At 36.2% G+C, this 24,198-nt stretch overlaps 1 protein-coding gene across 3 annotated transcripts in view; it reads right to left on the minus strand.

Moving 5' to 3' along the window:
* Positions 1-4,527: 4,527 nt before the first annotated feature.
* Positions 4,528-24,198, minus strand: part of slc1a2b (solute carrier family 1 member 2b) — a 39,811-nt gene continuing 20,140 nt past the window's right edge. For 2 of the 3 annotated variants that reach the window (XM_062991315.1, XM_062991306.1), the window contains exons 2-11: positions 20,133-20,272; positions 16,505-16,657; positions 15,272-15,522; positions 13,560-13,704; positions 13,334-13,460; positions 12,974-13,207; positions 11,828-12,022; positions 10,897-11,031; positions 10,463-10,651; positions 4,528-7,861 (exon numbers count right to left, since the gene is read on the minus strand). In XM_062991315.1, coding sequence (XP_062847385.1) covers positions 7,858-7,861; positions 10,463-10,651; positions 10,897-11,031; positions 11,828-12,022; positions 12,974-13,207; positions 13,334-13,460; positions 13,560-13,704; positions 15,272-15,522; positions 16,505-16,657; positions 20,133-20,262 — 1,563 coding nt within the window. In that variant the 5' untranslated portion in view covers positions 20,263-20,272 and the 3' untranslated portion in view covers positions 4,528-7,857. Of the gene's footprint in view, positions 7,862-10,416; positions 10,652-10,896; positions 11,032-11,827; positions 12,023-12,973; positions 13,208-13,333; positions 13,461-13,559; positions 13,705-15,271; positions 15,523-16,504; positions 16,658-20,132; positions 20,273-24,198 lie in introns of all 3 variants that reach the window. The other variant, XM_062991324.1, reaches the window with a different exon arrangement.

The following is a 24,198-nucleotide window of genomic DNA, read 5'->3' on the forward strand; positions in this document are numbered from 1 at the left end:
GAAAAGTTTGGGAACCCTTTGCAATGACCTAAATTTCTGCATTAGTTACCCATACAAATTGGTCTGATTTTTATTTGCAGTAATTCCTAATAATACAAAAACACCTTCTGCCTTCATATATAATACAAAATTACATTTGAGGGACACAGTGCAGCAAGTAGAGTGGTCTGTTTATATGAACCCTGCACTAATATATAGACGGTGGCTCGGTAGGTAGCACTGTCACCTCACAGCAAGAAGGTCCTGGCTTCAATCCCCAGGCTTGGCAGTGGAGTTTGCATGTTCTCACCGTGTCTGCGTGGGTTTCATCCGGGAGCTCCGGTTTCCTCCCACAGTCCAAAAACATGCAGTCAGGTGAATTGGAGAATCTGAATTGCCCTGTAGGTGAATGGGTGTGTGTGTTTCTGCCCTGCGACGGACTGGCACCCCGTCCGGGGTGTTACTGTCTGCCTTGCGCCCATTGAAAAGCTGGGATAGGCTCCAGCAAACGACCCCCCCTCCCCCAGGCGCCTATTTAGATAAGCATTTAAGAAAGTGAGTGAGATGTTGAGCTGTTACAGTTTTGTTATGTATCAGACAACATTTAGGAATGCTTTTAATGCAGAAATAAATGGAACTTACAAAGTATTCACAAACTTTATGTGATTCGCATGCTTTGCAAGTCTTGTATTTTCAAATTATTAACAGTTTGCTTGTAAGGTCAACAGCAGTTCATACATTTCATACTTCATACTTTTTTAACTTGATCCACATGATGCTAAATTGCATACAGTTTACAATAATTAAAGAATTGATTAAAATATTTTTTTAATGCTCATGCACCTTAATTTGCCTACAAAATCTTGTACATATTTCAATTCATAAGCTTTTAATTCATGCACATAAATCAGTTCCCCCCCTTCTGTGACTTATCAATATCTACTCCTAAACATGATTAGTTGAGAAAGATTAGCACATGCAGTAGTGGTAGGAGTGTGTAATGAGTGTTTATAACAATGAAGTAATAATTGTTTAAAAAAAAAAAAACATTCTGTGACGTCCCAGGTGAAATAAAAACAATTGTATAAATGTGGAGTTCTGTGTTGTTTGTGGTTAAAATTAAACTGTGTGGGTAATTTGACAAACACTGTATAATTAATAGAGTTTGAAGGGGGCAGGTGGAAGTGTGAGTAATGGAGGGTGGTGTGCTTTCTTGGAACAGTATGAAAGTGTAGTTGCCATGGCACCCATGTCATGGTGGGAAAGGGTGTTTTTTTCACAGCTTACAGACAGTGGAAGATGTAAGCATTTTTGTGTAAAATAATAATATCGTTTCCTATTTCCTTATTCAGTATTTTAAACACTAAATACAAACAAAGACAGCTAACAAAAGTGACAAAGACTTTTTATATGTTCAACTAGTCAAAACAATTCAGGAAATTCAGATCATTATATTATTTTAATTAAATTGCTAGCTATAGACATTACACACCTACATACTGGGCTGTAAACCTCAAAAATACTTCCTTATAGACATTGACCTGTGTCAAAGACCCAACCCAGGTCCCTAGGACCTATGCACCATGTTTCAACAATAAGTGCTTTCTGATTAATTGTCTGTCATTTAAATAAATTAGGTTCATACATTTTAAATTTTGTAATCTAAGAAAAATAGTGCGAATACAAAGTGCTTTTCTGATCTAGTCTCAACTCAGCATCCATATTTCTTAATCAAAACAGTTCTAGTGTACCATCCATAAAGTTTATAAATAATTAACTTAAACATTAAAGGCTTAACTCTTGGGTTTTGCCAACTATTATTGGCAACTAACTATATTTTTATTTTATTTTATTTATTTTATTTTAAACTAATATTTTTATTTTATGTATTTTCTCCCCTTTTTCTCCCTTTTTAGTGCGTCCAATTGCCCGAATGCATCATGTTTCCTCTCCACCAATGCTGATCCCTGCTCTGATTGAGGAGAATGAAGCTAACCCACACCCCCTCCGACACTTGGGCAGCATGCCGTATGCATCTTATCACCTACACTTTGACGAGTGCAGCTCAGCACTGTGTACGGAGAGACACACCCTGAGAGCACTCTTTTCTCATCTCTGTGCAGGCGCCATTAATCAGCCAGCAGAGGTCGTAATTGCACCAGTCATAAGAGAGAGCCTAGCCGGCAGGCAGAGCTGAGATTCGATATGATGTATTCGAGATCCCAGCTCTGGTTCCAGCATGTGTTTTTACAGCTGCGCCACCTGAGCGGCCTATTATTGGACTTAACACTGTTGCTGCACCTCTTATCTCCCTTCTCAAGGGTTTTCCATGCCACACACGTGGTCACCAAATCAAACCTAAACTCTCACTCAAACCCCAGACTAAACTGAGTGTTGTCATCCACATATTAAAGTTTATTGATATTTCTTCCACCCATCGTAAATTTTCGATCATCTTCCTTCAGCCCTGCTTATCTCACAATTCTTTTATTTTCTGTCATGAATGAGGGGTTGTTAATCAATGTAGCAATTCTTCAGAATGATAAAATGCTCTAGTATTTTTATATTTTTAAAGAGATTCCATAATTTAGCATGGTCAACACAGTCAAAAGCTTTGCTGTAGTCAATGGAGCACATGTTGACGTTCTTAAATTTCTGGGCTTTTTTTACTTAATCCAGGGGTTATCTGCTATGATTTCTTATGTTCTTCTTTATTTTGTTAAACTTGCCTGCACATGGCAGTTTTCTTTCAATGTAAGGCTCCATTCTGTGTGGAATAATCTATAGCATATTTTACTGGTGTGTGATATAAGAAGAAATCATACGATAATCTTGTATTCTTTTTTTTTTTAATTAAATTAATTAAATTTACTTAAATTTACTATTTCTTTAATTGTCATGCTGTCTATCTTTAGCAGATAGCTGCATATACTTCTCAAAAATTTGGGTGTACTTGGCAGCATCTATTATCACTAATCAGTTGCCCAGTTCCCACACCATACAGAATATAATATTGCCACCCCATGCTTCTGAGTAGCTGTGTTTTGTTTTAATAGTTCAGTCCAAAAAGTACAATCATAGTTTCATCTTACTTTAAAACATTTTGTCACATTGCATCAGAATTTTACAAATACTTTGCAAGTATTACAAATATTTGCAACTGTAAATGAGAATAGACGGGGCACTTTTTACGTGGTATTTATCTGTAGCAGCTATCACTTCTGCAGAATGCTGTCAATAATATTATACTTTTATATTTATTAAATAAATGTCTTAAATCAAACACATGGTGTCCACACACATCTTGCCATGTTAATTTCATTGGGTTCCAAAGCCACCAGGGGCAATTGGCTGCAAAGCAGAAATACATCCTGTACTGGGATGTACAACTTTACCTGCTGCATGTTTTGGGTGGAAAGTGGAATACCCAGAGAAAATGCATTGACGCTCAGCTTGACACAGACAATTAAATTTTTTACTGACAGTATACACTGATCAGCCATAACATTAAAACCACCTCCTTGTTTCTACACCTTTTGTCCATTTTATTAACTCCACTTACAATATAGGAGCACTTAGTAGTTCTAAATGTAGATATGCTTTTCTGCATACCTTTTAAGCCTGCTTTCACACCCTGTTCTTCAATGATCAGGAGTCTCCCAGGATTACTACAGAGCAGGTATTATTTGGGTGGTGAGTCATTCTCAGCACTGCAGTGACACTGACATGGTGGTAATGTGTTAGTGTGTGTTGTGCTGGTATGAGTGGATCAGACACAGCAGAGCTGGTGGAGTTTTTAAATACCGTGTCCACTCACTGTCCACTCTATTAGACACTCCTACCTAGTTGGTCCACCTTGTAGATGTAAAGTCAGAGACGATCGCTCATCTATTGCTGCTGTTTGAGTTGATCATCTACTAGACCTTCATCAGTGGTCACAGGATGCTGCCCATGGGGTGTTGTTGGCTGAATGTTTTTGGTTGGTGGACTATTCTCAGTCAGCAGTGACAGTGAGGTGTTTAAAATCTCCACCAGCATTGCTGTGTCTGATCCACTCATACCAGCACAACACACACTAACATACCACCACCATGTCATTGTCACTGGATTGCTGAGAATGATCCACCACCCAAATAATACCTACTTTTTAGTGGTCCTGGGAGAGTCCTGACCATTGAGGAACAGCATGAAAGGGGGCTAACAGAGCATGTAGAGAAATAGATGGACTACAGTCAGTAATTGTAGAACTACAAAGTGCTCCTATATGGTAAGGGGAGCTGATAAAATGGACAGTGAGTGTAGCAACAAGGACATGGTTTTAATGTTATGGCTGATCAGTGTATATAGTTAAGGTATAAGGTATCGATTTAGCCATTTCACCACTGTTGTTCCTTAATGTCTAAAAAGTGGCCACCTTTTTTTTTCTTTTGACAACAATGGTTTGTTACTTATTGATATCTACTATAAATGTGTTATCAAAAGTAATGTGTTTTTTATTATAAAGAGTGTTTTCTTACCCTTGTAAGTAGAACAAAGATAGGCCATAGATCGTTAGAAATCAACATTTATTAGTTATCATAACTATGTACAGCAATGGTACAACACTTGATATGTATGAACATACATTTATTCCACAGGTACTTGCATTTTTATTTCTTTGCTTACAGTTTTTTATCCCTCCTATTTACATTAAATGACAATAAAGGTCACAAAATAGAATGAGAGGAATTTAGAAACAGAACAGATGGGGCAACATGTTAGGGGTGAGAATGGTTGTTCAAATATTTTAAATTAAACAGAAAAAAAAAGCAATGCCCAATAAAGTAAATAGTCCAGTGGAACATAGGAAGTATATTTTGTATCTTTTGGGTAAAATAAATTTTTTGATAAGAAAACAAAAATTGAATATCAACATATTATAAATTAAAACAGCTAAGACTACTAGTTTTTTAGACGGGACTGAACAAGCAGCATTTTTAGTGGACAATCCAGTATAAACCACAGAGGTGAAGCAGCAAAATAGTTTACGGAATGCTGTCAGTTTGCTCAACATGACACTCCTAATCTGCCCTGGCCTTAAACTGTTGCAAAGCAGCTTTATTTATCTTACAGCTGACCATCTAATATATCACTCTTGAGATGTAGTACAAACACTGCATAATATAATAATATTCACATACATACAAGGTGGGGCAAGAACAAACATCCTCATGGAAGAATGGTACTTTATATAGGTATAATAAAATGAGTGCACACATGATCTTTTCTGTAGGAAACAAACAATTAACATTCCATTAGATACCAAAAAGATATATATGTATGTATATAGAATACAGAACACTAATGTGAGACAGCTAGGTACAGCTATTTAAGTTTAGAAACAAGCAGTTTAATGCACTCACATGTATATGTTTCCTATTCTAATCAATTGATCAGTTATATAAATGATGCATTTCTACAGAATGACAAATTATTTGCACAAACACAAGACATCAAACATCAAAGAAAGCTGATATTTTACCTATAGTATGTACAAAAAGTGCATGTAGGCACTTTTAATCCAGGCTTTTAAGAAACGTGTTTAGAAAAAATGTCCACATAGTTCACAACAGTCCTTGTAACTGAATAGCTGACTTACAATGAGGAAACATTTGTATTAACACAATGCAGAGGTGTTACAATGATTCTCTTTCCATATAATCCAGTGAAGTAAAATATCAAAGCTGTGCATTTTCCACATGCTCCTCCTAAAGTGACTGTGAAATGAGTGAAAATTATTACAAATATTTGATGAATATGAATATAAACGAACCCTCTTTTTGAAAAAATGTAGTGGTTAATGCTTTTGAAGGCTTTAACAGTTAAAAAAAAAAGCTACAAACAAATTCGTGATACCCATTAATGCTTAATTAAGTCTTAAGTCTAAAACTATCTGTGTCAACATGTGAATATGCCATAGCACTGGCCTTCATGCATGGTGGGTCTACCAGAACAGTCTTATGCTTGAGGGTAAGTTTTATTTCAGGCAAAATGTCATTTAGGAACAGAGAACTTTAGAAAATAAAAGAGCTGGTACCACTATAACAACTCTATTGTATTGTGACACTGTAAGTGCCTAACTTATTTGTGCACTTCTGTTCTCTTTCAGATTTCTTCCTTTTCTCTTTTTATTTATTTATTTATTTATTTATTTATTTATTATTATTGTACTGTTCAATCTGCTTTCACAAAGAAAACAAGTCAACTCAAGTGTTAAATTTATTATACTTGCTTATTAGGTAAAAAAAAAGCCAATACAAGTGGTGCAAGCTATAAAGGCAGTAGGCATTCTGCAAGCTGTAAACCAACATCATATGTAAACAGTGATTACTCTCCAGCATTTTCCAAGGGCATAGTATAAAATATTTCTGTATATTTCTGCCTGCATTAGGAATGTGTTCCCTGATAACACTGAGTGCATCTTTATTTGCCTGAGAATCTAACATAATACAATCTGTAGATTGGATTAAAGGTACATTGGAAAGAGCAAATTATTTGTGCTATGGATCTATTCATTTACTTGGTTCATGTTTAATTTAATATTTGTGGATAAATGTATTGTACATCATTTCTTAAATACAGTAGTGTTTTACCAAAGCAAGTTAGGCAAGCTTTTGTAAATAACATTCAAATACACATATTAAATACTTAAATGAACAATGTACATTTTTAAGTTGTAAATAATACTTTAATCAGGACCTTGATCTGTCTTAAAATGACAGTGTGCTTTGAGTTGGCTAAAAAGTTGTGTTCATTGCATCAATGGCAGTGATTTTTCAGGCTGTTTCTTATTTGGTCCATCTTGTAATGTGCATAACTGCCTTAGTCTCATGTACATATAAAAACAATACTACCCATCATTGTGTTCTTATAACTGGAATGATTTGAGGTTCTGAAGGCAAAATCAGTTAGTCACAACATGGCTTGTGCTTTTAGTTCTTTGTGCTGTGGCGATTATATATCCTATTCTTGTACCAAGGGTCCATAATAGAAAACTTATTATCAGAATACACTCAAACATGTTTTCCTGGTAAGAAGCTAATCTTAAACTTAATGTTGTGACTTAATAGTATGAATTAAATCCATCAAAACGACAAAACACTCATTTGTAAGACTGAATCTTTAGAATTTAGGGTGTTTTGTTTGTTGTATGTCTGTTTGGCACAAAAGCCCAGATCTGCCTGCAGATGACTGGGTATCACAGACCCAGTTAGATAGGTCAGAGGTCATGAAGTGAGGTAAAACAGGGAAACAGGGTACAGGTACATTGTGAACAATGTGAGTGATTTTGCTCTACAGTATAGAATAGAACCTGTAGATGTTTTGGCTCTGCACAGGCTGGGTCTTATGTTTAGTTCAACTGAACTGCTGGCTTATCTGTAAATTCTGTCCCTACATTCTGAAAACCTGGCTTTTATGTCATTCTAAGCATTCATTAACCATCTCTCTTTATTATTAACATACCACCAAATCTTAAAAGAAATAAAATGCGTATAGTATATATTATAATCATCATGAACAGTTTATATTATTTCTTTCTTTACCCTCCCAAGCCTCGCTTTCTGCGCAAGTGCATAGGCACGTTAGTGCATCAGACAAGGTGATTCTATTTTTTAATTAGTATGTTATTTCAGATAAAACAAATGACAGTAATACAATTCTAAACTAGAAAACCCATCAGCTGTTCTGTATGCATATCAGTGTGACTTCTTCCTCTCTTTATGCACTAGATAAAAAAGCTTGAGGTTGGACAAAGGAGGGTCTCGCATTAATCATTCTTCTGTGGTTCCTCTTCAACAAGTGTGTACTCCACATTTGAGCCATTTGTGGCTGCTGAGGTTACCTGTAAACAATTATCAGCAAAATCTGAGCAACCAACTTATAAATAATCACATATTTAAAAACAAGTAAATAAACCAGTTTAAACACTTTAAACAGAGGGGGGCAATACATGCGGTATATACATGGAACTAAATGACTTCTCACTGCCCCATTTGCTGGGACAATTTGTAAAATGCAATAAAAACTAAATTCTGTCATTAGTTCATCCTCTTGAACATTTATTTAACTGACAAAAAAAGCCTTTTAATGTTTTGGCTGAGATACTTGATTGTATTTTGCATATTTCATGCATGATGTCTGTAGCACACTCAAAAAAGTTGGGATAGGGACAAATTAAGAGTGAAAAGTTAATTTAACACTAAGCATGTAAATTGGTTACAGGTGAGGGAATCATGATTGTGTATAAAAGGATTTACCAGCTATAAAGAGCTCAACACTCTGTGTTAAACTTTGTGAGAGAATTGTCAATTAGTTAATAATTAGAGAAAGCTATACATTAATTCTGTGCATAGTCGCCACCAAGTTGTCTGGGCCTGAACTTATCTTAGAAGTATTAAAAGACACTGGAAATGTGTGCTGTGGTCAGATGAGTCCATGGTTCAGCTAGTTTTCTGTACCAAACACAAAAAGGGCCATCCAGACTGTTATCAACTAAAGGTGCAAAAGCCAAAATCTGTCTTGGTATGGGGAGGCAGCAATGCTTACATATAAATATATATAAAATCTTTTATGTATATATAAAAGATTAAAAGTGTAATGAATAGGAAAGTTGATGATAAACATATCTCAGTGTGTTGCAGTCATCAAATACTTTTTTAATATTACAAAATACAGTTAAATATAGGTTCAAGAGAATGAAAGAAGAGAATAAACAAATAATTTGTATTTATTTTTTTAAATGTTCCAACTTTTCCGGAAATTGGGCTTGCCTTTATATTTTGTGATGTTCTAGGCACTAAGATGATTAGCTTTAACTGTATCCATGTTAACAAATTGAGATTGTTGGTTTAAACTACTGATTTGGATAGTTTTCAACTAATTTGTTTATGCTTAAATAAATCGGAAAACACATAGCTTTAACAGCAAATTTAACAGCAATAGAACAAGTTTCTACTAAGACAGTTTTTTTTTTTTTTTTTACCAAACTCATTACTTAAACTGATTTATCTTTAGCTTGCTATGACCATTGTAGTTTCATCTACATTCATTTAACTTGTGGAAAGGTAATTGCCCCCTTTGCTAATAAATTGACCAGTTAATCAAATTCAAACGACAATTGTGCATTTAAAAAGTAACAGTTGCACAACTGCAAAAATAACAATGCATTCGAGTGAACATAAATGTAATGTAAAGTAAATCAAATTTCCATTATTACAGCATGCATTATAATGTTTAAGCCACATTAACACTCATTAAATAAAATTTGGTATATATTGTCATACACAACTTATAATATAACAAGACAAACACAAAATGAGACAGTATACAACAAAGACATAACAAAAAACATATAATTCTTACAGATGTGTAAGTGACAGTATTAGCTCTATACAGAGTTACTGTGCAAAGCCACTACAATAACATGCCTATTTAATTAAATTAGGTTAGTTTAAGTTAATCAAATATTTAAACATAAAAATCATGCAAGCACAAATGACAGCAGCAGAGCAGCAGCATTTTGTTCATCTGTATTTTGGTATTATCTTAGGTTCTGACATTATTTGATTAAACGAAGCCAATTGTGACTTAGAAATTATACAAAAACTAACAATCAGTGAAAAACCAAGGCAAAAAACTTGATCCATTTACATAACTTGATGTTATTTGTTCTACAGTACTGAAAATTATTGTTGTTGATTTTGTCAGTTTGTCAGTTACTGCTTTATTTACTCCCTAGTTACTCCAAAACATGAAGTATCAGGAAGAAATACATCCTTAACCGGGCACCACTTTACATCAAGACACCACATGCTTGTTTATACTTAATCAGAACTAAGACCAATTTAAAGTGGCCATTCTATTGATTGGTATGTTTGGAAAGTTAAGAGTAAACCAGAGTAATTAAAGGGAAACAAGAGATATGCAGCAACAATACTACCTGCTGCACCCTTGCACAATCTACTTAAGTAAAGCAGTGACATCAGGTTTTTGAAAGCAGAACCTTATCAGATTTGCATTATGTAAAATGTTATTTATGGTAATTGCATTTTTTTTCCAGACATTTAGATTTTTACAGCAAAATTGGCAACAGCAGTGGAGTATTTTTGGCTAAAATCATTTTTTACACATTCTGTAACACTATAAATGTAGTTGGAAATTGCTAAACATCAAGTATTTGCAGTCTTGTAATTTTGATGATGTTGATGAAAGAAAAACTGCTGATCCAGGAAAATGCCTTCTGAAATATGTACACCACTGTATTTTGTATGGCTGTATACATATTCAGATTGGCAAAGAGCGTACATACATGCAAAACATGGTAGAAAAAGAGTGCAGGTCTAGCATGCAGTGAAGATGTTATATACAAGTCTCTATGTCTATAAGCATTAGTTGTACCTTGCATTCATCTACTAAGACTGAATTCTGAGCTGCAATGACGCACTGATTTGAGTTGTTTTCATGATGGTTCTTGAGGTCATCATAATAGGCCTGCGTCTTGGTCATCATTTCAATGTCATCAGATTTCCCATGCGCGGCATCCAGAGCATCCAGCTCAGCTTTGGACAGGTGATACACAATGCCAGCACCATAGGAGTCGCCGACCACATTGACCGAGGTACGGAAACGATCCCTAACAAACAAAAATAGGACACAACAGCAAAGCGAATGTGGGTTAGAAACATTCACTTAAGTTTTGTGTTAAACTGGCAGGCAGTCAATTTAAAATGGACATTTTTAGAGTCAGTGCACTAAAAGTCAAATTGTATAATTTTCTTTAGGCTTTACAGCCAACAAAACTAAAATGGATGGGATAATCTCAGATAACCTATGTATGTTATGTATTTATGTATCTTATGTATTTCCAATAATACTTACAGGAGCCAGTCAACAGCTACCAGCAGACTAATATCCTGTGTGGGCAGCCCAACAGCAGTCAGAATAAGCAGCATGGTTACCAGTCCTGCACTGGGAATACTAGCTGCTCCAACACTGGCCAGTGTAGCTGTAAGACTGAAACACAAAGCAGTAAAAATAATTTTATTTCATTTCATCATCAGCCGATTCCGGTCAGAATGCAAACTCAGGACCCAGACCCTGCTCCACCAGGTAATCGACCCTAGGACCTTCTCACTGTGAGGCGAGCCACCATGGCACCCTGTTGAGTTCAGACTGTGAACTGTTATAGTAATTGTTAAAGGTGATGTACTTTTTAAAGTTATATATAAGCGTAGATTTTAAAAAAAATAAAGAAACAATGGTATTTATAACAACAAACATAAAATTACTGGTCATTCATTACGAGGGTTCTTCAAAAAGTTTCAGCACTTTTTAAAACTCTATTTATTAAGAATTTCAAAAACAAATGACATCACTTTTCTACAGTCACTTTCTGATGCATTTTTCCCAGTGCCGTACCAACTTTTAAATGCCATCAGCAAAAAATGTTTTTGGTTGAGCGTGTAACCACTGATGCACTGCTGCTTTCACATTATCATCACATAAAAATCTTCTTTCCCTTAAAGCTTTCTTGTGCTGACCAAAAAGGTAGAAATCAGATGCCACTAAATCCAGACTATAAGCTCTCTCAGACACGACCAATCACTACTCCTCCCACCCTCACTGTTTCCAACCGAAATATAAAAGTGCGGAAACTTTTTGAAGATCCCTCGTAATTTGCATCTCATTTGTTTCTGTTGTTCTTTTTTTCTATTACTTTTACTGCTAATTTTTGTGTCAAATGTATGTTAAAATAACACCTAAACGAGAACGAGAAGTGAGTAACAAACTAATAAATGGTACAACCTACCTGACTGTGACAATCTGACCAGGGTCCAGGTAAATACCATTCATCTGAGCAATAAAGATAGCAGCTACAGCTTCATAAAGTGCAGTGCCATCCATGTTAATTGTTGCTCCAACAGGCAGAACAAAGCGGGTTACTCTCTTGTCAATGCCTAGGTTCTCCTCCAGACAGCGGAAGGTGACAGGAAGAGTACCAGCGCTGTAGGCAGAGTTAAATTGTCAACAAACTAGAGGGATATTTTATTTATATCTATCCCAATTACTAAACTGGCATTTATTTTTAGCCTATTGTACCACAGTTAAAAGAAGACAGTTACCAGCCACTGCATATTTTACTCGATACGAAGTGTTAAAACATGGGCACACTAGTAACTTGCTGTTCAAGTCTGTTTGCATTATAGACACGGTCAAGTTTTAATTAGGAGTTTGCCCACGTACTGTGCATTGCCTTAATTTTAATGCAACTGGCAACAGAATCATTTTAGTTATTTAAAACGTCAAATAGTACCAGCTTCATTATTGCAATTTAACAGTCTTAAAGTAATTAAGGCTATGTATATGTTTATATATATTTATAAGTCCTACATGAACACAAAACCCACTAACCTCAAGATTCAAAATCATTATAAAAGGCAATTAGACAATTCTATCCAATTTGCCAACTAACTGCACCATCATGCCACTGTTACGATATAGCCATTGGGTGATATTGTATAAAGGCCATAAGTGTATGCTTCCCTCAATTTGGATCTACTAGGTTGCAATGCAAATCAACCATTTACTATACCACAATTAAGCAAACTAATAATTTAAAATAATTTGCAGTGATGAAGTCTGGTAAAGAAAAAAAAAAAAAAAAAAAAAAAAACTGTTGCTAACTGTCATAATTTATATTGCCTTTTTTCCCCAAAAACAAAACATGTGTCCCTTGAATCATTTGTGCACTTAGTAAGCTCTATTTTTACCAGAGCTACAGAATTTCTAATCGGTTGACATTGGATGTGTTATGGGTTCATTCCAATAGCAGCTCTGACCTGAAACAATTAAGGCTAATGGCAAAAATAGCACAGTCTTCTTCTCTTTGCTGTACACCTATTGTAGTAAAAAAAAAGTATATGAAGATTGAAATCAATGGGTCATGGAGTCACACCTTGATGCTGTTCCAAGAGCGGTAATCCAGGCTTGGAAGATGCCCATGAAGAAGCTGAAGGGATTTTTCCTTACAATTGCAAAGTAAATACAAGGTAAGAATATGGCTCCATGGATGATAAGTCCAATGATGACTGTGACCATGTACATGCCCAGCTGTCTGGCCACCACCTCCAAATCCTGGATGGAGATAATCTTGCCACAGATCAGACAAGCAATACCAAAGGGAGAGTACCTGTAAGTGAACATACTAGATGTGAGGCCTTTTGACTCAATTTGACCAGGCCAATAACGTCATGCACCCAATATGTTAGAGAGAAGAAATACATTTCATTTCATAGAGAAAAACGTTATTACTAACCACATGATCATGATAACCAACTTCATAACAATCTCATTCAGGACATTGAAGAACTCAATCATGAGCCTTGCTCTCTCTCCCATCTTCCCCATGCAAATACCGAAGGAAATGAAGAATCCAATCAAACCTGGGAGAAATTGCACAGGTATTGAGATTTATTATTCATGCAAACAGTAAACAAACTCATTTGAGAATTAATTTTGCCTAAAATGGTTTGCTCTGATACCCAAAACATTCATTCCACTCTTATACTCCAGGGATTTCTTTGTCTTGAATACGGGAGGAGGCATAGTGGCAGAGGTGAACTCATCCAGGGTACTGTTAGGGTCAATTACAGGCTTGACCTCAATCTTCTTCACAACAGTCTGGACCTGTTAAAATAGGCAAAAGTGACCTCAGTATTAAGAATTAAAAGGTTTTAAAAAGGATTAGAGATAAAGCCAACTAGTGAGCAAATGATGTAAAAAACAGTGTATGACCAAAAGAATGTTGCTTTAAACATGTTTCTTTAAAATCAGAAGCCTTTTCTGTCTTACTGATTTATTGTGGTAATACTAATCAATACTTGATTATAAAATGCATTAAAAATCAGCATTTGTGGGGCAATGAGAATTTGTAACTCATGCGATTGCCAATTCCTGAGTTTTACTGCGTCACTAAAGAACCCCCATTGTAATAAATAGAGGTTAATGCTACTCACTTCAGTGCTTATAATTTCCACATAGCTTAAAATGACAGAGGTCAAACTACAGGACAAGTAAGGCAGGATATTTGTTTCTTGTTTAAGAAAATTGATTTCTTATATGTCAATTGTCAAGATGCCACAACCCCCTCAAAATCGAAAATCAAGAAAAAGTGACCTATATGTCATACCCTGCATAGCTTTGGATATACTTTATCAGATACACTTTAAAAAGCCACCCAAAACAGTTCAGAGAGACTGGAGTAGCCAGGCTTTAATATATAAGCTTTAAATAGGGAAACTGTAGCCTAGTGGTTAAGGTACTGGATTAGTTATTAGATGGTTGCCAGTTCACGCCCCACCACTGCCAGGTTGCCACTGTTGGTCCCCTGTTGAACACTGCCCCTAACCTAACCTTAAATTTCTTATGCCTAGTTCACACTACACGATTTTTTTACAATATTTGTGAACTTATCATCCACACCAAACCATAATACCAACACTGCATTACAAAAAAATATTTATTAACCTCCAACTCGCTACAAAACAAAACAATCTCTGCTGGTTGCGTTGCCAAATCCACTCGGATTCATTTATTTTTCTCTTTGATTTTACGCTGCACATCAGCACACGAACAACTTTGATCACTCGTTACTTGTTGACGTGAATTTTTGGACGTGGTATCATTAAACCCCTCGTCACTTCCTGCGTTTCTTTTCATGACAAAACGTAGTTTGGGAGACCAGAGAAGCTCGTCTGTGATTCCAGTTGGTGATAGATCGTAGATGTAGTGTGAAACCCCCTATTGCCGATCAGTCGTGTAGTGTGAAAGCCACACCGACCTGCAAGACCCGATTAAAAAAGATCCAGTTGTGTAGTGTGAACTGTACAGCGACCTGACGACTTGGAAAGTCGTGTAGTGTGAACTTGGCATTAGTATGTATACTGTCACAACTGTAAGTCGCTTTAAAAAAAGCGTCTGCTAAATGCTGAAAATGTAATGTAAAGTAAGCATGCACATGATGTCTATTCAAACAATACGCTTAGAAAGAGAACTGCCCAATTAAAAGCCTATTTAAAGTTAAATGGACTTAAATGGTTCCAATATGTTGTTTTATCCAACAAATCAGTAGTACAGACTAGCCTTGAACGTGAATCAAAAGTAATATTAATTATTCATTATTACCCAAGAAATAGATAAAGACTTTTCATGAGTTTTTAATAGAAAGCTCTTTTTAATATGATTAAACACTAACCTGCTGGAAACACGCCTGCACCAAGTTCTCAGGGAAAAGATTCCTAATGAGATCAAAGGAGGCGTCAAGGCTGGAAACCTCATCATTTTTAAGTCCCTCACCAAGGTTTTCCTTTAGTTTTGGGTTACCAGGATGAATGATCAAGACCAGTATTACTCCCAGCACAGCAGCAATTATAGTAGTGGTCATGTAATAAACCATGGCTCTGGTACCCAGACGACCAGACGACTTGGCATCCAGACCAGCAAGACCTGGGTTGAAGATGGATAACAGATTAAAGCATGTACTTATTACCTTGTACCCATATAATATTGCTTTCCATAGTGTTTATCATTGACAATGAGCATTTAGTTTTTTGGGATTTGCAAAACAAAACTAAATAAGATATGGTTATTTTGCCAAGTTGTTGTTGTCCTTAAATGTTAAATAACCTAGGTAACAAAATGTCAAGATTTATTTATTTATTTTGGTAATTTGGTATGAAATCTACATTAGCCCTTGACAAAGCTGCCATAGCCCTTTTATTTGTGAAATGTCCTGCAACATAACCTGTGATGAACTATTACTGGCAATACCCAAAATACCCTCTGTTTGTAACAATGTGTAGTGGTAGCTCAGCAGTTAGACTGGACTAGTAATCATAAAAGTCGATAGTTAAAACCCAATAAATGCAAGTTGCCACTGTTGTGTCCTCAAGCAAGACACTTAACCCTGCTTGGATTGTATTTATCCACAATTTAAGTCGCTTTGGCTAAAAGCATCAGCTAAAATGCCCAAAAGAAATAGTTTTAAAGAGAGTACTAAAGTCAGTGGAAACTTTAGATCACAGTTGCAGTTACCTCTTCTATGTCATAAATGTCACATCTGTACAATATAATAGATTTAAAGATGTTAGCACAGGTAAATAAGCTATAATAAACAAGAAAATCAAATGAAGAATTTAACCCCTCCACCGAAATTGACCTAGCGATGCCGTCCATTGTGCTATGTTGGTTTGGTGACATCTGCTGGTAGAAAAGTGGAATAGGTTTTTAACTCAATTCACATTTTGTGCTGAGGCTATTCTGGTACAACAAAAGCTGATATGTTTGGCATACATTTCTCATTATGAGGCTGTTAAACAGATCATCATCATCCTAATTATAAATTATAATACACTATCTGTGCATAGTGTTGTTATTATTATGTATTTGTTTATTTTTGTTTACAATGTATGTCTACATCTATGGTTACCTGTGATTAAACTGGAGATGATAAGAGGAAGGATCAGCATTTTTAGCATCCTCATCAAAATTTCACCAGGGAATGCAATAACCATAACAATGTTGCTATCGATAGGAGAGGCAACACGCAGAAGCATACCAAAAACGGCTCCCAATATCACACCTGTGATGAAAAGAAAAAGGCATCAGATTCAATCCTCACAACCCATTTATTATTTATTTAACATTTGCAGTCTATTTTGAAATGCATAAAATGACATTTATGATACTAATGGTTAATGTTTATGCACACGTTGTTTGCAAGAGCAGAATGTGAAGAGAGGAGAAAAAACAGAAAAAAGTATAGCCTCATCAGTGTCAAACACAGACTCCAGGAATGTATGACTAGATAACGATCTGTATTCCCCAGAGAGGGCAGGCAGGGTTTTAAATAGTGTGTATTAAATAGTGGGTAAAAATAATGCAGAGCTCCTTAGCTCTAAATCAGAACCCATGTTGTGAAACTCAGCCTTCGAGTTTAAAAAAAGAAAAAAAATCAAATAATTTTAATAGCCTTTCTGAACTGAAGACCTCTCTGTAAGTATGGGCAATCTGGAGCCCTCACAGCCACACTATACAGTGTGCTAGAGCAGTTGGCTGTCTTCCCTTTGTGCCCTGAGCTTGTGCCAAAGATTACAAACCAAAGAAAATGTACAACAATGTACTGTGTTATTTAAACACATCGGCATTTACTAGCTAGGCCCACTCTTATTCAAGAACACAGACATCGAAATCTGTACGAACAGCATATAAATGCTGCACTGTTACTGCACAATGTTTCATGTAATAAATACAGTGAAAGCAAACAATTGAATAACATATGGCCTAAGAATCACACAGACAAACACACACACAGACACATACACAATGACAGAACACATAATAACAAATGAAATAAGCAAAACACATACAGTGTATCACAAAAGTGAGTACACCCCTCACATTTCTGCAGATATTTAAGTATATCTTTTCATGGGACAACACTGACAAAATGACACTTTCACACAATGAAAAGTAGTCTGTGTGCAGCTTATATAACAGTGTAAATTTATTCTTCCCTCAAAATAACTCAATATACAGCCATTAATGTCTAAACCACCGGCAACAAAAGTGAGTACACCCCTAAGAGACTACACCCCTAAATGTCCAAATTGAGCACTGCTTGTCATTTTCCCTCCAAAATGTCATGTGATTTGTTAGTGTTACTAGGTCTCAGGTGTGCATAGGGAGCAGGTGTGTTCAATTTAGTAGTACAGCTCTCACACTCTCTCATACTGGTCACTGAAAGTTCCAACATGGCACCTCATGGCAAAGAACTCTCTGAGGATCTTAAAAGACGAATTGTTGCGCTACATGAAGATGGCCAAGGCTACAAGAAGATTGCCAACACCCTGAAACTGAGCTGCAGCACAGTGGCCAAGATCATCCAGCGTTTTAAAAGAGCAGGGTCCACTCAGAACAGACCTCGCGTTGGTCGTCCAAAGAAGCTGAGTGCACGTGCTCAGCGTCACATCCAACTGCTGTCTTTGAAAGATAGGCGCAGGAGTGCGGTCAGCATTGCTGCAGAGATTGAAAAGGTGGGGGGTCAGCCTGTCAGTGCTCAGACCATACGCCGCACACTACATCAAATTGGTCTGCATGGCTGTCACCCCAGAAGGAAGCCTTTTCTGAAGTGTCTACACAAGAAAGCCCGCAAACAGTTTGCTGAAGACATGTCAACAAAGGACATGGATTAACGGAACCATGTCCTATGGTCTGATGAGACCAAGATTAATTTGTTTGGTTCAGATGGTCTCAAGCATGTGTGGCGGCAATCAGGTGAGGAGTACAAAGAAAAGTGTGTCATGCCTACAGTCAAGCATGGTGGTGGGAATGCCATGGTCTGGGGCTGCATGAGTGCAGCAGGTGTTGGGGAGTTACATTTCATTGAGGGACACATGAACTCCAATATGTACTGTGAAATACTGAAGCAGAGCATGATCCCCTCCCTCCGGAAACTGGGTCGCAGGGCAGTGTTCCAGCATGATAATGACCCCAAACACACCTCTAAGACGACCACTGCTTTATTGAAGAGGCTGAGGGTAAAGGTGATGGACTGGCCAAGCATGTCTCCAGACCTAAACCCAATAGAACATCTTTGGAGCATCCTCAAGCGGAAGGTGGAGGAGCGCAAAGTCTCGAATATCCGCCAGCTCCGTGATGTCGTCATGGAGGAGTGGAAAAGCATTCCAGTGGCAACCTGTGAAGCTCTGGTAAACTCCATGCCCAGGAGAGTTAAGGCAGTTCTGGAAAATAATGGTGGCCACACAAAATATTGACACTTCAGGAACTTTCACTAAGGGGTGTACTCACTTTTGTTGCCGGTGGTTTAGACATTAATGGCTGTATATTGAGTTATTTTGAGGGAAGAATAAATTTACACTGTTATATAAGCTGCACACAGACTACTTTTCATTGTGTGAAAGTGTCATTTTGTCAGTGTTGTCCCATGAAAAGATATACTTAAATATCTGCAGAAATGTGAGGGGTGTACTCACTTTTGTGATACACTGTATATATAAATATATATAAGATTATATAGAAGAAAAGATTTCCAATGTCTTTACTGATCAACTTTTCTCCCCGTGTCTGCGTGGTTTCCTCCCACAGTCCAAAAACATGCAAGTGAGGTGAATTAGAGATATGAAATTGTCCATGTTAAAACTTGTGAAATGATAAATCTTGTGTAACCAGTAACTACTGTTTCTGTCTTGAATATAACCAAAAGTGTAAAACATGACGTTAAAATCCTAATAAACAAACAAACTGATCATTTTGCAACACACTGGATCACCACTTTGTGTCAAACTTCAGAAGAGAATTTTAAAATATCAGTTTAAAAAGAACATCTCTTAATACAACACTGCAAATAAATTGGTCTTTCACCATCTACTGCGCATAATATTGTGAAAAGATTCAGAGCTGGATAGATCTCAGTCTGTGTTGGGCAAAGCATTGCAAACCTTTTGAAAACCTCTCATTGTACTCTGATAAATATAGCTACTTGGGCTTGGGAATACTTCAGAAAACCACTGTTACTTAATACAATCCGCTACTGCATCAAGAAATGCAACCTGAAACTTTGTTACACAGAGAGAAAGCCATATATAAATTGTATGCTGAAACGCTTCTGAGTCCCTGGACCTGGGCTCACCTTACATGGTCTGACGATAAAAAGACAATGAAAGGACTCATTCTGCACTCTACATCAGAGTGTGTGTGCATGACTGGCCTGTCTGCAGGCCAGATCTGTCTCCTATTGAAAATGTATAGTGCTGCATGAAGTGGAGAATCGGGTGACGGAATGTTGAGCCATGGACTTTTAAGCAGCTGAAGTCTCGTTTCAAGCAAGAAAAACAATTGTGTCCTCAGTTCCCAAACCATTAAAAAGTCTTATTAACAGGAAAGGTGGTGTAATACAGAGGTAAGCCAGAGGTTGTCCCAACTTTTTTGGAGTGCATAGTAGGCATCAAATTCTAAATTGTTATTTTACAAAATACAATGTTGATCAGTGAAAACATTGAGAATCAAAGAGCTACTATGTTGTTTCTGATACTTACCCATAACAGTAAGTGTGAGGAGCAGGTTCTTGCGCAACTTTTGGCAGATGAGGGCCCATTTTGATTGTGGGGTGGCCTCTATGGGCTCCAGGTGGCTCTCATGCATCCGGACCTCTACTTGCTTAGGCATGCTATTGGCACTGTAGGGTTAACAAGACAAATAAATGAATCAATTAGATGCACACATTGATCTAAATATCAGTATCAATAAGCAGCATCATGAGAAATCTTGATAATAAACAGAACTGTAAACCGAACTGTTTTTCTCTTGACAGTTGAACACAGGGTTATTTAAGGGAAAAAAACAAACAGATGGACCACTACTGCAGATTGTCTGCAGTCTGCTGATGATTAAAATGAAAGCAGTCTCTGAGCTGTTAAGGAGGCACAGATGTTGAGTTTGACTTAACAATGTTGTTGATAAGATCCTGTCACAAGCACTTCAAAAGTGAAATGATTTTAAACCATGAATAAGCTGTACACTTGTTATTAAGTATGTTTCCTTTAGTCAGTGAGTGTACTGGCACGAGGAAAAAACGAAGCAAAAAAGATTTTGAATGCATATTTGAGAAGCATTCAATTAAATTTTCTAAATTTGGTCAAACAGGTCTAAAAAGGGTACAAATGCATTTTACTAATGTGGTAAATTTAGTTAGAGGATATAGATGATGTGTTGTACTTCAACAACTCATTTTAGAGTGAAATATGACTTTAAACATACAGTATAGTACCTTATAGTAGTTGATGAAATACTACAGTAACATGGGTGTTTTTGCCTTTTTTATATTTTAGTATGGGGTGTGTCTTTATAAAATTCTTAGAACTTGATAAGTTACATCTATGAATAACAAAAAAATCTACCACAAAGCGTTGTTCTTGACATTAATTATATTGATAATATAATATCATGCATAAGCAACTGTAACAATTACTAAAGCATATTTAAGGCTAGCCAATCAGAGGATTTGACATTATTTGCAATTCAACCCTTTGGGATGTTTACCTATCACTAACTGTCATTTATTGTATTGTAAGTGGTGACATTGATAAAAATGTCCTCTTCAAATAATTAGTTGGCTGACACCCCTTGACTATTAGTTTGTGTCCTGATTTACAATTTATATTACTATTTATATCTTGCCAATAGTTATCTTAATAATCAGCAGTAACTAAATAAAAAGATACAGTGGGTAAAGTAACAGGAGGATTTAGAAGCCAGGAATATAACTATTTAACTTTTGAATTAATTTTTTTGAAAAGTTATCTGCATTAGCCCTTCTCATAAATGAACATTTAACACAGCCATTTATTTTGCTTTACACTCTACAAAAACCCAGAGTTGCTGTAACAGAAATCTATTCATCAGCTTGTACCTCATGAATAGATTTCTATTACAGAAAGTAAGTATTACCTAGAAGTAAGTTGAGCGAATACACTAACTAGTAATAAAATCAAACTATGCTCTCTATGTTTTTTGTGAAGCATTTTTACTCCCCGTGTCTGTGTGGGTTTTCTCCGGGAGCTCCGGTTTCCTCCCACAGTCCAAAGACGTGCAAGTGAGGTGAATGGGAGATACGAAATTGTGCATGACTGTTTGACAATCAAGACGTGAACTGATGATTTATGTGTAACCAGTAATTACCTGTCCTGTCATAAATGTAATCAAAGTGTGTAAAACATGACGTTAAAATCCTAATAAATAAATAAATGAATGAAGCTTTTTGTACAAACACATACACAGCAAAAAGTCCAGTGTTGAATTAACTCCCACAGAGTTGATTTTAACACTTTTTCAGGGTTTATATAGCTCCACACTCTTAAAAGTTAAATCAACACTTTCAAAATAGTTAAATGTTTAACACCTTGTCAGAGTTCCTGTTTTAACTCATAAAACAAAGTTAAAGTAACTAAGGGAGTACAAACTTTGGCTGAACTTGGACAGTGGTAGCCTAGTGGGTAGAGCTTTGCGCTATCAACCGGAAGATTGGTGGTTCAAATCCAGGCTCTGCTATGCAACTGTGTTGGGTTCTATCTATATAAAAAAAAAAAAAACACTGCTCTGAGTTATATTTTACTATTTCAGTAGTGTTCATTTAACTCCCTAAATTATTCTTCTAATAATAAGAAGAATTAATTCCAATACACCAAATAATTTTCAAAAATAACATTTAATTTTCCTGGTGGTGGCGGTTGAAGATGCAAAAGCAACAACAGGGGGGCCATTTGTTGGTCATAGGCTGAAGACAAAGTCACAGTTAAATAATAGAAAATTCATCAAATTTAATACTTTTACAGAGAGGTGTTGAGTTTTGAAATGTCTATCTATTGGTCATATTTTCCCTTAAACCAGATAAACAATAAATAAACTAAAGAATAAACAAACTAAATCTTAAACTCTACAATAATGAATGCATAAATTAATGCAAAAAAAGACTGCAATTATTAGATTAGATTCAACTTTATTGTCATTGTGCAGAGTACAAGTACAGAGCCAACGAAACACAGTAGCATCTAACCAGAAGATAGAGATTATTTACATATAATACAGTTAAAGTGCAGTAGTGTCCAGATAAGTAACAATGAAGAGACATATATTAAAAACAGTAAACAGACAATGATTGTCCAGTGTATAAACTAGTCTATAATTAGAAAGTTACAAAAGGTGAAAATTATAGCAAATGTCGACTCAAGATCACTTCCTGGTGAACTTTCTGCTGACTGCAACACGTGACGCAGCTCTGGTGTTGAGGTGAGCCTCTTGGCCTCTTTTATGATATTTGGCTTGAAGAACGCATTCCGTCTTGTCATCAAAACAGGAGAGTCTTGATCAGCCTTTAATAAAGAATTAATTTTAAACTACTAGTTGTACTACTACATTAAATGCTTAATTTCAACCCAGTATAAACATCATTCAATAATTACCAATCCTTTTGTATTCAGAAATCTTGAGAAGGTGGAAAGGATACCAGCACTTCTGCCTGGATCATTAACAAGTTTCATTTAATTCATTTGATTCATTTAATCTGAAAAGAGATTAAATATCTAATTTAAATGTATGCAATTGTCATGCAGTTATTTGGCACAAATAAAAAGAATATGGAACACACATACCCATGATTATCAATCATATGCGCCACCAATATGTTAACCATTTGCCCAGAATAATCATTGAAAAAAGAACACAAAACAACCACAGTACACAGTTACAGTACACAGTTACAGTACACAGTTCCCCATCAGGCAGGGAGAAAACAAGTCATTTAGCTTGCTAACCTAGCTGACTAGACGGCTAAACACGCAAACAAAAAAAATCACACAGGACCAAAAGCAGCTGATGTAACTTAAGTGGCAGCAATCAGCTGCAGTCAATTTGTGCAGCGTACTTACAACAGAAACTTTTTCTCTCACTCTCACACACACATCCTTCAGTACAGCTATGTTTTATACTGACAATATCATCATCAATGTAGACTTTCATTAAGACTGAATTAATTACACTTACCGCGTAAACTTGAGAGGAGGAAAATGGCGCCGTCGTCTCCTTTTCTCCAACCGAAGAAGTAAAATGCATGGGCAGAGTTTAATTAAATCTAAATGCATGGGCGGAGTTTAAGTTAATCTAAGTTAGGTTAACACCGATCCAATCAACTCTGCCAAATAACTCCAACACTGAACACAATTTAAATCCGAATGTGTTAAAATGACACTTTGAGAGTGAAAATCAACTCTGAAATGTTTAACTCTGAAATTTCAACACTCCAGTTTTTGCTGTGTACAGTGTATTTCAATTTACAGTGTGCTGTAATAAAGATCAGCAGGACTCACAAGTGCTGGCTGTGTAAGAAATGTGTGTATTCAACTGACACAAAAATACATGCACACACACATTAGTTGTTTTCTCATTTAATTTCTTTCATTGGATAGATATTTGAGATTATAGAACCATAATAGAAGGCCAGACGTTTCTGTACTAATTAGCTTTCATGTGCTAGGTGAAGCAGCTGGTTGACTATAAGGCACACAGGTGCAGCCTCTGAAGTCTGCTGAAGGCTGCTTTATACTACAG

The sequence above is a fragment of the Trichomycterus rosablanca genome, chromosome 1 (genome assembly GCF_030014385.1).
Source record: "Trichomycterus rosablanca isolate fTriRos1 chromosome 1, fTriRos1.hap1, whole genome shotgun sequence".
NCBI classification, from domain to species: Eukaryota; Metazoa; Chordata; class Actinopteri; order Siluriformes; family Trichomycteridae; genus Trichomycterus; species Trichomycterus rosablanca.